This window comes from Larus michahellis, chromosome 2, assembly GCF_964199755.1.
Source record: "Larus michahellis chromosome 2, bLarMic1.1, whole genome shotgun sequence".
NCBI classification, from domain to species: Eukaryota; Metazoa; Chordata; class Aves; order Charadriiformes; family Laridae; genus Larus; species Larus michahellis.
Window position 1 is genome coordinate 118,608,504 of NC_133897.1, and position 14,421 is coordinate 118,622,924.

The 14,421-nt window shown below is 44.8% G+C and overlaps 1 protein-coding gene across 3 annotated transcripts in view; it reads left to right on the forward strand.

Moving 5' to 3' along the window:
* The first annotated feature begins 4,021 nt into the window (after positions 1–4,021).
* Positions 4,022–14,421, forward strand: part of LAMA3 (laminin subunit alpha 3) — a 124,416-nt gene continuing 114,016 nt past the window's right edge. For all 3 annotated transcript variants that reach the window (XM_074576845.1, XM_074576846.1, XM_074576847.1), the window contains exons 1-2: positions 4,022–4,282; positions 10,639–10,791. In XM_074576845.1, coding sequence (XP_074432946.1) covers positions 4,025–4,282; positions 10,639–10,791 — 411 coding nt within the window. In that variant the 5' untranslated portion in view covers positions 4,022–4,024. The remainder of the gene's footprint in view (positions 4,283–10,638; positions 10,792–14,421) is intronic.

The window sequence follows — 14,421 nt, forward strand, 5'->3', positions numbered from 1 at the left end:
GTGTAGTTTACTTAGACTTGACATCTGTCAAGTAACAAAGTCTACTGCTTGCAGACAGGAAGAAACAAGGAAAGCAAACCTTATAAAAGCTGAAGGAAAAAGGAGGAAAGGACTCTTACTTTACTGGGAGGAAGAAAGGGCAGGTAGGTAGAGAAGACTCTTTTCTGCAGAGGCCCACTGTCTTATAAATGCTGATTCCTGAGACCTGCCAGCTAATAAATTCTTATCTGTGTTTCCGGAACCTGTAATTACAACAAAAGATGACAAGAGGGGAAGATAAAGGATCATACAATGAATTATTGATACTGACCTTTTTTACAGGATGAAGTTCTACGTTAGATAGGATGGGCTGAAGCTCAACGAAGTCAGTAAGTTGTTTCCTGTGGGTTTCTGCTGGCTTCGAAGAGATTTAAAAAAAAGAGATACAAAGTTTATAAATTTGGAGAGTTGCATTAAAAAAAATAAAATTTCTCACTCCTCTATTCTCCTTACTCTACCCTTCCTTCCTGTGGCCCTAAAGCCCTGCAGGAGCCAGGCTAGACTTGAACGCGCACGCGATCATACTGCAGCCTGCACAATGCTGTCGGAACAGGAGGACCAACCTGCTGGACAATTTCCATCTGTCAGTGACAGGCCACCCTGTCATCTCCACATCTACACCCACGGTCACGCTCCTGTCTCCTTCCTCACACATATGATTCACCCTGGCTTTGCATAGATCCAGGGTCTCTGCATAAAATTTGTGGTCACTTAGACTTTTTATAGGAATCAAGATGTTGAGTACTCATTTTGGGAATGCTGCTAAAAACATTTTTCTTCAAACTGCTTTAAGTCAAAGCCAAAGTTGTCATAAGATTTTTCCTAAAATCCTCTCTAGGTATCTCTAGAGATTTTTCAAGAAAACTTAAAAGGTGGCATTTTAGTCTCCATTTCTAGAAAACACACTGAATAAAGAAAGCTTGTTTGGCACAAGTGTTTAACAACAGGACAGAAAAATCACCCAGAAGGCCAACAAAATCTTTTTACATCTAGCTATACATTAAGCAAAATGCATATAATTTTATGAGGGAGGGAACAGGAGGCTTTCTTCTTCTCTTTTTCTACCTGATATGCTAATTTTCTGAGTGTTTGCAAAGTTTCATCCCTGTTTTTAACTTTTAGGAAACCAGATCCAAGACCATGACATTATTTTACTGAAGTATTATGTTCTTGCTCACATAAGCTGTGTTTTCTCATGTGATGCTTCCCAATAAATTCACCGATACTCCCTGTTTGAGAAAGGACGGCTCTTGTGAGCAAGGGCTGCCTTTTGTGCTGTGCAACCTACCAGACAACTCACAAGAATCTTCTCCTCAAAGTGAGATTTTAAAAGATCTCCTGAAGGATTCCTTACCTGAACTATCTGTAAAACTGTGCCAGAAAAATGTGTTAGGTATTCCTCTACACAAGTGCAGTCAAAGAAAATTCAGAGCGGATTCTAGTAGACACAGGATTTAGCTCTCCATCTCAAGTTCTTACTTTAGACACTTATTTTCTATGCTTCCACAGTACATTCTGTGATTTTTTTGAAGCTTCATCAAAGGTATTTCAATCACCTGATTTATGTTCTGCTTAATCTTATTCTAGACTTGTGCTTTTCAGAAAACCTTTCCCAAGTGTTTATTGTGGAGACCAGGGACAGAAGTGCAGAAGAAGAGTTCAAACCTCAAAAAGCAGAAGTGCTGCGTACACATGCACAGGCCGGGCTCTGTGCAAGAAGCGTGTTCAAACTAACTAAAGAGTATTTCTTTTGCAGGTATGTGAATTTGGAGCACTCATAGCAAAAGATGCCTTGTCATTAAAATCAGCAATCCCACCACTGGAGTCCAATCTGTAGAAATGCACAGGGTTATTGGAGTAAAATAATTTCCGCAAGTGTTGTGCAAGACAAGAAGTTTCTTTTTGGTTGGGGAGGAGAAAATCTTCCACAGCTTGTTGGGTATATATAGAAGCAACATCTGTCAGAGACTGCAAACCGAATGCCCAGCCTGGAGATAATCTGACTATTCAGGAAGAGATTGTGATGATTTTGTAATCTTCATAATTGTAATCTTCATTGTTTCCTCTTAATATTGTACTTTATAATGCATTTCTCTTAAAGTACCCAAATGTTTCTTCTCTACCAGGCACATGCTCTGCTCAGCTTTTATTCAATTTTATTTAATTCCTCTAACAACAAAGAGGACAAGGATGCTCAGCAAGTTAATGGATGGCAGGCCCTTGTAAGAGCTTGCTTACTCTGGCCTTAAAGGCCGCTTGCATCAGATACTTCCAGATCTCCACTTGTAAAAACTGATATACTCCGAGTGTTTTAGGATTTAACAGGTTTTCAAGAAATATGTGGAAGAGACCAGTGGATATCTTACCTGATAAGGGGTATTTTCTTTAATGGAATGTTTGAAGATGGTGTTGCTTGTTTGTATTCAAACCTCTCATAGTTTTTATGAAGTACAAACTATTGTAGGAAGTGACATGATGGACACATGCAATAAGGTATTTTCCTTTCACAATGTCACGGTGGGAAAAGGAGAATATTTTTAAGTTGCTCTAGAAATTGAAAGCATTTACGGGTAGAAAAGCCAAATCTGATATATTTGAATTGGCAGCAGGCTACACTCATGAAAGCCAGCTTTTACTATGGAGGACACAGAAATTGTCTCCTACAGATATGCCTCTATGGTGTGCTAAAGCCCTAGTGGCACAAAAACAAGGGTGGTGATATTTTCTTGCAGACAAAATCAATAGCTTGCGGCTGGTGCTTCTTGAAACAGTATGCCAGGGATCTCCCTTGCTAGTGCTGTGTAGCATTTAGCAAAGCCCTCATGAAGTTGTGAAATACTTTGCAACTCACATGAATCACTATTAAAATATTAGAGGTATGTGTATCTAGCCATATCTTTGTGCCTGAATCAGGCAAATTTTGTTAAGAGAACTGAGCGCTGGATGTGTGGGTGCGTGTGGGGTTGAAAATGTGAATGAGTATGAAACTTAAGATAGCAATACCATTAAGCAGTGCAATGCCTGATACAGACGACACGGTCCTTAGGCCTCCCCCTCCCTCCCCAACCTCTCCCCACCGCCAGCTTCTGTGTTATCCAAAGCCTGTGCCAAATACCTTAAAAAAGACAGGAGATTCATTGTCTGCCCTGGATGAGCTTGAACACCTACTTCACAAGGAGCTGAGAGCATGAGCTGTGCATTGCAGTGGGGTGGCCTGGGCTGCACGGTTTCAAGCGGCTTCAGAGCACTGAAAATAGCAAAAGGAGTTGTGATCTTTGCAGCACAACTGTGGAGGGTGCCTTCCCAAGGACCTGCAGAGCAACCAGGTCTAGTGGGAGGTGTCCCTGCCCACGGCAGGAGGGTTGGAACTAGATGATCTTTAAGGTCCCTTCTGACCTAAAGCATTCTATCATTCTATGATTCTATACCTTGTGTGGAGATAGCCCTGAGTGAGGAAAAAGCTGGGAAACCTTGATTTTCCTGCCTGTATGTGACATGACAGGTCACAGCTTTCGAGGATGGATGCTCTGAGATTTCTTCACGGTCCGTTAAAAATATTAACCCGCACGCTACGCAAGGGGGGAGGATCAGACAGCTCCAGCTGAGCCGGGGGGTGGCCGTGTGTGTGTGTGTCACCTCTCGGCACGCCCGCGGAGCTGGGCGTCAGGGCACACACCTGGGGCAACCCCCACCGGCCCGGAGACCCTTCCCCATCCCCATCCCCGTCCCCGTCCCCGTCCCCGTCCCCGTCCCCGTCCCCGTCCCCGTCCCGCTCCGCCCGCCGCTCCGCACCGGCGCTGCCTCTCGCCTTGCCCCGCCCCAGCCGGCGCAGGGCGAGCAGGGAGGTGCGGGCAGGACGCGGGAAGCCCCTCTGCCGCCCCCTTGCCTCTTGCCGCCACCGCCCCCCCCAGCCCGGCCCGCCCGCCCACCGCAGCTATAGGGCCGCCCCGGCGGGGGGGGCGGCGAGGGTAGAGCCCGGCGCAGGATGGCGGCGGCGCCGGGCTCCCCGCTCTTCTGGGCGCTTCTCCCGCCGCTCCTCACCCTCTGCCCGGCGCAGCCCCCCGGCTCCCGGGGGATGGGGCTCAGCCTCCACCCGCCCTACTTCAACCTGGCCGCGGCAGCCAGCATCTCGGCCACGGCCACCTGCGGGGAGGCGGTGGCGAGCGGCGGCGGCGGGCGGCCGGAGCTGTACTGCAAGCTGGTGGGGGGGCCGGCCGCCGCCCCCTTGGGCCGCGCCATCCAGGTAACCGGGGCGCCCTGTGGGGTCGCAGAGGGGTCGGGCGGCGCCGGGACCCCCTTCCCCTGGCAGCCCGCTCCCCGTCCCGCGCCGTCTCCCGGCGCTGCGGAGCGGCGGGGTGGTGTGTGTCTGTGTGTGTGTCTTTTTGGGGCGTCCTGGCCCCTCCGGGGGTGCTGCCGTTACCCTGGGGTGCGTGGTCTCATTACATTGAGGGGGTCTCTCCTGGCTGGGCTGCGTGTACCGCAGCGCGTGGACCAGCGGGACCCCACGCAGGGAAGCGCTGGGAGAAGTGGAGGTGGGCAGCGGGGCTTCTGCCCACAGGTGTCTCGGCACCCTCTGGAGGGGGTCCCCTGACACGGGGAGCAGCTGTCCTCCCCCCCTACTCCGTCCCCGGTCACCCCCTTCCACCTCCGTCCCCGCCGTCCCCAGTCGCTCCCGGTGCCCACGGTGCTGCGGCCGCTGCCGGGGATGCGAGACCCGCTGGTGCCGCCGGGCGCCGGGAGGTGGCTTTAGGAGTGGTACCCACCCCGTGGTTTTGTGGCCTCGGCGCTTGGCCCCGTGGTCCGCGGAGAGCAGCCTGATGCTTCTGGGAGTAAAGCAAGTGAGCTTGAGGGGGGTGGATGGGGTCGTACTGTGCTGGTAACCTCCTCACTGGAGAGCGGGCATCTTTCCAGGGGCGGTGGGACAAGAGGTCTGGTTTTAGTTGTGTGGCTTTGTGGCATTTTACAAGTGCTGAATGTGAGGGTTATCGTCTGTGCCTTGCATGGCTTGTGGGGGGAAACCAGAGATTCCTTGAGGCCCTGACAGGGAGCATAAGCACACAGGGCAGTGAGGAGGATGATGTTCTCTCCTAGCATAGCATGAGGTTATTACACACATTTTGTGCCAGTCACAAGAAATACAACAATAAACGGTAAGGCTCCTGGCAAAGGGTTAATGGAAATGTATTTTTCCTTTGGTGGAAACTTGTATGAACATGTCTGTTAGAGAGTAAGGAAGGAGTAACAGATGCACCGAACTCTATGATGTCCTGTGATGGATGTTCAGTATCGGTTTGATCAGAACTTTGTTTGAGGGGGGACTTTCCTAAAGCCTCAGACCTTCCAAACTTATTTTATTTGTATTCTGGCTTGGTGGGAGGAGAAGAGAGCCAGAATGAAACTGCAATTTGAAAGGGATTTCGAAAGCTTTAAGGTCCACTTTCTGACTCCAGGCAATAGAGAAAGAATGCGAGTCAATTTTTAGCATCTTGGAAGAAGGGTTGGTGTTTTGAAGTCTTATGAGGTGTTTGTGTGTTTGAATAGTGAAATAACTCTTAATATCTGGTTTCATAATAGGTTGCAATGGCTAAGAGAATTTTTCTTCTCATTTTTTTGATGGGGACAGATGCTTGAGAGAGGGGGAGAGGACTAAGAGGGTGCAGCGTATACACTCTGTTGTGTGTCAGAAGGGAGCATGCACCATCACGCAGCCTGCCCTCACAGTTCATTGAGCAGCCACGAGCCAGCAGTGCGCTTTGCCCTGAACTTCTCTCTGCCTTACCTGCCTCACCATGGAACCTCAGTTTACCTTACATCTGTGTCGTGCCTTCTGTCACAAAAAGCTCAAAGTGCTTTGGAGGTTACAGGCTGAGTAATACACAGTTTTACTAATAGGAAAACCGGATCACGGGTGTAACATGCTTAAACTAAGGTTACAAAAACAGGTTGTCATGATCAGGAAGCTGCTTGGTCCTCCGTTTCTAATGTAGCTCTGAAGTTTAGGCATCCATCCCTCCATACTGGACGCAACACCCACGTTTAAAGTTGCCTGAAACCACCAAGCCACCAGGTGAATAGCAAGACCAATAATCTCTCAGCAACATGCTATAGCCTGCTGCTGCAGTGAAATCTCATGCTAACATGCCTTGGAATATAGGAAATCACAGTATAACAAAAATCAGCCAAGGCAAACATCAGATAAACACATCAAGCAAGTGGAACGAAGCCTGTTGTGTGATGCACATTGTCACTGATGGTTTTTGTAATTGTTCCCTTTATATACTAACACTGGAAATGAGGGTTTGCTGCACGTAGGAAGAGGTTAGAAATGGGGGAGTTCCTCTTGTTAAATGTTTGCCTTACAGGTCCTAGGTTAGAGGGCAGTTATGGTTCACACCTGATGCAAGTTCCCAGAAGGACTACTGCTAGCTCAGCCCTGGCACAAGGAAGCATGCTGTGCCTCTTACGGCGTTTGTGTAAGCATGGATACAGCAGCATCTCTCTCCAGTTTTAACAAAGCCCCATTGAGATACATAACATGAATGCTTCTGTGGTTTACCAGTAGCTGTTGTGGTTCAAGAAGGGTTGGAAAGTCTTTCAAAAGGCCAGGGAAATCCAGCCACGGAGAGCGCGATAACAGCACAATGTACGTATTATCAAGCCACTCCACCTCGCAAGTTCAGAGACACTGTAAATGAGAGAATCTCTTCTTTCATGGAGAACTTACAGAAGCTGAGCTTACATAGAAGGATTTTAAATCAGCATCAGCATTCACGTGTTGTTTCTTAAGATTCTGAGGGAAGGTCATGTGGCTTTTACATAAAGTGATAGGTGTAATAGCCACCGTGTCAGGTCAGTTCAAGTTAAAGCAGCGCCGTATGCTTGAGTCACTCACTTCTGGGGTCTCTGCAAGGCTGGATTGCAGCTGTTCCTCTATGAGAATAGGGAAATTGGAACGAAGGTGTGAAGGGTCCCTTCCAACTCTAACCATTCTATGATTCTATGACCTTCGTTCAGACGAAGGGAGCAGGCAGCTCTGTTGGCAGTGCTATCCCAAGCACTGAAAATAAGGCGAAGAGAAGAGTAACCCCAGCTTCATTTCCTCTGCTCTTCCATTGGCCTCTCTTGTTCAGCTTGTCATTTGGTGGTGTGTCTTTTAATGAAGCCTGTAGGACTCAGGAAATCCAGAAAGAGCATCTGGAGATCATTTAAATCCCTTTGGAGAGCTGATCGATGGGGTGGACGGTCCCTTCATGGGCAGCTCAACCGAGGCTTGCAAGGCAGCACTGGACATACACTGTGGAAAGCAGTATGTTTCCCTTAGTTAGCACGTTGGCAAGCGGGACAATGACTTAATAAGAACAGTGTTGAGTGAAGAGATGCACTGCGGTGTAATATATTTCAGCGACTGATGGATAAATGGCATGCCTGGCTTTGTCTGCCAGTCTGTTCGCAGTGGTGTGCGGGTGTGAATTAAAGTTTAACTGCATACCTGTCCTGCCCTGGCACTGGGTGCCGAACTGCTAGGCATGAAATAGCGAACAAATCCTTCGTTGTTGTCGCTTTCTATAGCTTACAGGCAAGACATTTTCATCCCTGGGTGTCTCTCTGCTCCACGCTGGCGTATTTCAGCAAACTCCCTCATGCAGTTCCAGTTTCCCCCTTCACTTGGGGGAGCCAGGGGAAAGGAGGGTACCAAGGTCACCAGCAAATGCACACCTGCCTGCCTGGTGAACGGCAGCCAAAATTGAACAAAGTCTTGAGGCCCAGACTCCTGGAATGGAGACAAGTCCTGTGGCAGACAGGCTGAGCGCGGCGTGCCTGAGACACTGCCAGTGGGAAGCAGGGAACGCTGTTCTGTCCAATCATTTATTTTCTTTCTTTCTTTTTTTTTTTTTTTGTTTTGCTGCCTTGTTGGCAGGGCTGCTGGAATGTACTTTAAATAACTGAAACTCCAGCTGTTGCAATGAAATTCTTTGAATTACGTGCCCCAAAAGAAGAAAAGATGGTATCTTGAGTTCAGATCAAGTGCTCTGGTATACTGAAATCACATAGGTGTGTACAAATGTAACGCTTGCATTTCATACTCCTCATTGTTTTCTGTTCATTCAGCTTTTCTTCGAGGCTGGTTCCAGATCAGAGATGAAACTGCTGTAGTGGCAACTGTTTCCTGTGTATTTCCAGCCTGATCATTGTGAACGTGTATTTAGATCTAACGACAACGTTTCGTGCACGTTGTAAAACTATTTAGGGAAGCTTGTACTGTTATAATGTGTATGTCAGAACTCCAAGGATGCATTTGTCAGGAAAAATCTTAACCGGGAAGATGCTCTGATGTGGTGGTAACTGCAGTCGTTGGGGCACAGATTGATTTCTCAGTGTATTGATTTTGCAGATAGTGACACGATGTTCTTTGTCATCACTGCGGAAACTGGCAACGTTGTCTGTAGCCAGCATGGGCTGATGTGGTGTCTGCTCCAACAAACTGTCACTGAATCCAGCCGTGTCCTGGCATATTGTAGTTTGTATGAAAAATCAGCCAAATCACCTTCTCTAAAAGAGCTGGAGGAGAATCGTGTTATAACATGACCCCAGACGTAGTTAACCATCCTGTGTATGTGAGGATTTAGTAAGTCTCAACAACTCTTTGAATTCTCGGGAGTTAACCCTCATCCAGGTCGATACCTGCAGTGATGAATCAGAACAGCTAAGAGTAGCCATGTCTTCTGTAAACAACATCATATTCTGGGCTTTCTGGAAGAGAAGGATGAGGATGGAACCATTACTAGATGCAGATCATAGACTCATAGCATCTTCATGGTTGGAAAGGACCTTTGAGATCATCGAGTCCAACCATACACACACAAAAAAACCCCCTACAATCTCTGTCACTAGAGCATGCCCTGAAGTGCCAGATCTAGACGTTTCTTAAATACCTTTAGGGATGGTGACTCAACCACCTCCCTGGGCAGGCTGTTCCAGTGCCTGACCACTCTTTCAGTAAAGTAATTCTTCCCAATATCTAATCTAAACCTCTCCTGCCGCAACTTCAGACCACTTCCTCTGGTCCTGTCATTATTCACCTGGGAGAAGAGGCTGAAATTATTACTACTGATGCAGAAATACTCAGTGGAGTGGAGTACAAGTCTGTGTCTTGTATTTGAAAGACACAAGATGGTGTATTTGTATCACATGAGAATGATGTAGTAGTTTCCAATCCATTAGTAACTATGGCAGATGTTAAACAAATTCTGCTAGAGATAAACATCTTAAAATCACCAAGCTTGCAAGACTGTACCCAGCAAGAATGTGAGAGCCCTAATGTTATTCCTCTATTAAAAGTGGACAAGTATGATGGCTCCAGTTACTTTACAGTCTGACAGCAGCGACGAACAAAATAATGGCAGTTATATGGGATTCTGTTAATAATTAAAAGGTAGGAATACACTTCGTGCCAGGCAACATGGGTTGTGGAAACAACAAAAGATTTGTCACATCTTTTTGATGAAAATAGGCTTAGTTGATAAAGAGAATGGTGCACGTATTACCTTATTTAAAACATGGGTCCAACACAGTGTCAGGACCTCACTGGCTGAATGGATTAAGCAACTGTCTGACTGAAGTAACCATTAAGTGCTGCCATTCAATGAAAATGTCATTTTTCTTTTGGGGTTCTACAAAGATCTGTGTCTGGCACAAGACACTAAAAAGATCCCTTAAATAACTAATTACAGTGCTTCAGCACTGATCTTAGTAGACTATAAAACGAAGCTTCTTGAAGATAAAAATACTGCTGGTGGGGCAAGCCAAGATGCCAAATTAAAAACCAAGTATGTTTCCTGAAGTTTTTTCATCGTTATTGTACAGAAGAATACAAAGAGCTTTAGAGACTATCAAAGACAGATTATCAGGGCATCTACGGAGTGTGGCTTTAATTGTGGCTTTAATTGTGGACTGGAAATTGGGCGGTAACTTCTGCAAATGAAGATACAATGGTATTCTTTAAAGGGAAGCTTAAAAGGAACAGTCCATAGGATCCATTGCATTTTCCATGAGTATGTATCGTTGAGAAGTCTCTGATTCAGAATGTGTTATAATGGCATGAAAAAATTGAAAGCAGTATTATAAAATTGTAACACCGAACTTATAGGCAAGTAACAGAGTATTTTTTATAGATTTATTAATACCAGGCTATGTACATATGTGGATAATTCACGGTCTTTTAGGAGAATTGAGGATAATTTGTGTGTTGGTCTTAATCCAGTTTTCAGAATCTTTGTGTCATTAATGTCCTGCAGATGCAATATAGGTAACTTCACCAAAGTATCAATAAATTAATTAATAAAGAAAGACTTATTGTAGTTTCCTTAAAGATATTTCTGAATGTTTAGTTTGCAACATAGAATTTAGTGTGTTTCAGGGTATAAATGTGTAATTTAATCGCCAGGGGCATCCCTTATACATTAAAAATTACACTATATAAACAAAATTCAACCCCATCTTTAGTCAACACTCTAGTTCAGAGTCTCAGTTAACAACAGCATGTGTCTGCAGTGCATAAGGCTTCAACTGAGACCATCTTTTTCATTTATTGTGTTTCAGGGACAGTTTTGTGATTATTGCAATGCTGCTGATCCCAGTAAAGCTCACCCGATCACCAACGCCATTGATGGCACGGAGCGCTGGTGGCAAAGTCCTCCTCTTTCCATGGGCTTGAAGTACAACGAAGTCAATGTTACTTTAGATCTGGGACAGGTAAGTGGATGAGCCATTGGGTGAGGTTTGATCATTTCTTGCATTTATATATGAGCTTTGCAATTGGGAGGATTTCACCTTCCAGCACCGTACCTTTTTTTGTCTGGCTTATGTTCTGTATTTTTTTTACCAAGTTAACTTTTATGAAAGTGATTATCTTCCTCAGGGATTTTAATAATATTTTTTTCCACCAGCATCACAGAGACTGAATGACTTTTTGTTTTCTTGCACAGGTACTGTAACTTGCTAACTTGAGGTTACGAGGCATATTGGTCAGTTGCAACTGGGGCTCTGCCTTCCATTTCATATTCCCCTTTTCCATGGGCCCACAGAGAGAGATATTTCTTGCTCTCTTACCATATGCACATTCTGAGAATAATGTTTGGAGTCTGCATTTGCCTCGGGGCTCCTTCTGGTTTCTCTGTCATCCAGCAAGATCTTCAAGATAGGCAGTTTCTTAGAACAGAAAAATAATGATAACATGGTCTAAAAGGGAAGGGACAGCAAAACCAGTGTAATATGAATTAGTAATATGACAGTAACATGAACACCTGTATTTCCTCTGCAGGCGATAGGCAAGTAGCTAACAGTAAAGCCTCTCTATCTGTATTTTAAGTTACAGGGATGGATTCTCAGCTGCCATAATTGGGCACTGATCCAGTGAAGTTAGTTACGCTCTGCAAGTTCACACCAGCTGAAAATATATGGCTAACAATCCATGTTGGAGGCTGCAAAATACAGATATGCATATATATTTTGGACAGTAGTAACTGTTTATTGACTGATTATATAGGACAGGATTTTTTTAATAGTCTTCCAGTTTAGTTAACAGCAAGAGGAGAAATAACTAAGGAAAAAAGTTTCTCTGTGAGACTTCACTGCCATCGTGTTGGGGATCCAGGTGCAAACTATTTTACCTTTTCTGTTACATGGCATTTTAATGCTCCTGTCCTTCACATGACCAGAATGGTTCTCATTTTGAGGGTGTCTTAATTCAGTGGTTTTGGATCCAGTATGCCAGCAGTGCAGAAATGCTAGACAACTTAAAATGGAGAATATCAATAGCTAAAGTAAACTACTGTGATTTTTGAATTTGCATGTCTATTACTTAAATTAATAACATGCCTGTTTTCTGTTGCTTTTCTCCACTGTACCATGAAAGAAGGGAGAGCTATGTAGAAGCTGATAAATTTTTAGGCCACAGCATCCACATTAGCCTAGCACACAGTGGTCGGACCTGCCTCTGAGTTGTGTTGCTCTTTCTGTTACACTTCACACGTGAGGGGTGTTGCATCCCCTGGTGGCTTGCTTTCCTGTGAAGGGAGTTGCTCAGTCATTCTTTCCCAGCAAACTGTAGGGAAGGGTGTCTTTCAGGCTGGGCATACAGAGCAGGGGCCCTGAATGCAGAGCAGGGTGTTGGGAATAGTCATGGGAAGGTAGTCGCCTCCCAGTTAAAGCAGACCTTACCTTCTGAGCTGCTTGCATCCGCTGTGGTCTCTGCAAGAGGCAGGATTAGGTTGCAGGCTGTAATTTGTCGTGTGGTGTAGTCCAGCATATTTGTGGCCAACGCTTGTGCATCATCATCATCTACTTCCGTAGCACATTGCTCCATCCAAAACTTCCATTCCCACTGTGCATTTGTTAGCTTCCTTGGAGGACCTACTGGCAGACACCTTATCTTCTATGTGTTGAGTAAACTTTTGAGAAACCTCCTTCCTTTAGAGGAAGGATGTGGACTGCGTGCCTTCTTCTTATGGGACTCCTTGGAGACCAACCTCTATATGCTAAAATTCTGGTAGTTATTAAAGGATTTTTCAGCGGGAGGCTGTTTGTTTCTCTTTACTCTGGTACCGCTTGGAAAGGTGACCCTGAACTGGCCTGACTTGGAAACCAGGGAAACCCAAGACAAAGGTCAGAATGACTTCAGGTCTTGTGATCAGGAAGGGATAATTTTAGTCGGTGGATGGATGAGGGTTTAGTAGGATTCATGTGATCTTTTTTATTTTTTTTTTCTTCACTTCACGGCCATTATCTCATATCTGCGTTCAGTCAGTTAAACCTTAATCTCAGGATTTGTTTGAACTTGAGATTCACTTTTGACATTTTGCCTAGTGTTCTCACCCCCCAAATTCTTATGCTAGTGCACAATACTAATAACGAAGAAGAAAATTAAATGCCGTGACAGAGTAAGTCTACTTAACCAAACAGGTAAACACTGGGACCGCAATTCACCTTACCTTATTTCAGGGTCCTAAAAATTAAGAGTTTAGTGTATGTGAGTCATGCAGGCTTTCTCAGTAGTTGAGAGAGATGGAAATTTTCGGAGTGCAATTCCCCCTCAAGTGAGCTGAAATTAATGTTTTAGTTTTTAAGGAAAAAAAGTGTTCTTAAAGTTAGATGTGTGCCTAAATACTTGCAAAACCACAGGCTTTAATAATGAAAAGATAGGGATGTAGTTTTCCTCACTGAGTGGTTGCTCTGTTCTTTATTTTGACACGAGGCACCTTTTTCTGCAAACAAAGTATGGAAAGGTTTTTGCGTGTGCAGAACGTGACAAAGAGTAAGGTACATACGCGTGCAGGGCCGCAATGGCTGAGCTGTAAGTCGGTCGTAAAATATTCACAATTAGAGGAAGCAGAACTTAGCACAATGTCAAAAGCTTTTAATTTGCTGCATTCCTGCCATTATATCTTTAAGACTGAGAGCAGAGTCCCAGTGGAGGCTTTTGCCATGGTCTGATGGCAATATTTGGTTGAATAATTGCACCATGGGAGAAGTTTGAGCGCTCACTGCCGTGGAGTTGGAACAGAACACCCACCTGCTGCTGTTTCTGTTGCACAAGGGCTGGGGGTAATTTTGAAAGTCAAAATCCCTTCGGGATCTTAAATCTTTCTGCTAGTAAAATGCTCTTTTTGCTGCACTTTGTAATATGAGAAAAAGCAAAAACCTTAAAGCAAAAGCCCTGCTTTACTTCCCTTTCTGACTTTCTGTACTACAGTTACATTTCTAATCAATCACGGTCCTTCTGAATAATAATTATAATGTTGATCCCTGAGGCAGTCTCTGCATCTTGTTACCATACCTGCTTATACGGTGGCTATTCCTGACTTGTTTAAAATATTTGGATCAAATGAAATCTCATTTATTCCTTTAATCGGTCCTGATTTTCCCAATGTAAGTTTTCAACATATTTTAAACTTCTGAATCCAGCATGTCTGACTGAAGTTCATTGCCCTTCCCCTGACTCTTTGGATTGCCTAATTTTAGCAGGTGTGCCCTCATCCTTGGCTTTCTTAGTGCTCGGCAGGTATTACAGTAATAGTCCCCCGGGTATTTTTCTGAACTCTGTCTTCAGAAGTAGAAGATGAAGGTTCGGGATAACATGATCACATGTGGTGAAAAATAAATGTTACACTTCAAAAAGTCCAGTCCACAAATTTTATTGTTGCTTTTAGTTATGTGTCATTTCTTCACCGTGCTTTTGTGGCAATAATACAGTGTTGAAAGACTCAGGCTTGTGCACTATTATGTTGAGTAGTTTTTGTGTAGTGATATTATTAGTCGCTGTTGTAAATTAAAGGCACACAGTGGAATGTAATGTCCAAATTAGTACTTTTATTAGGGAGGGAG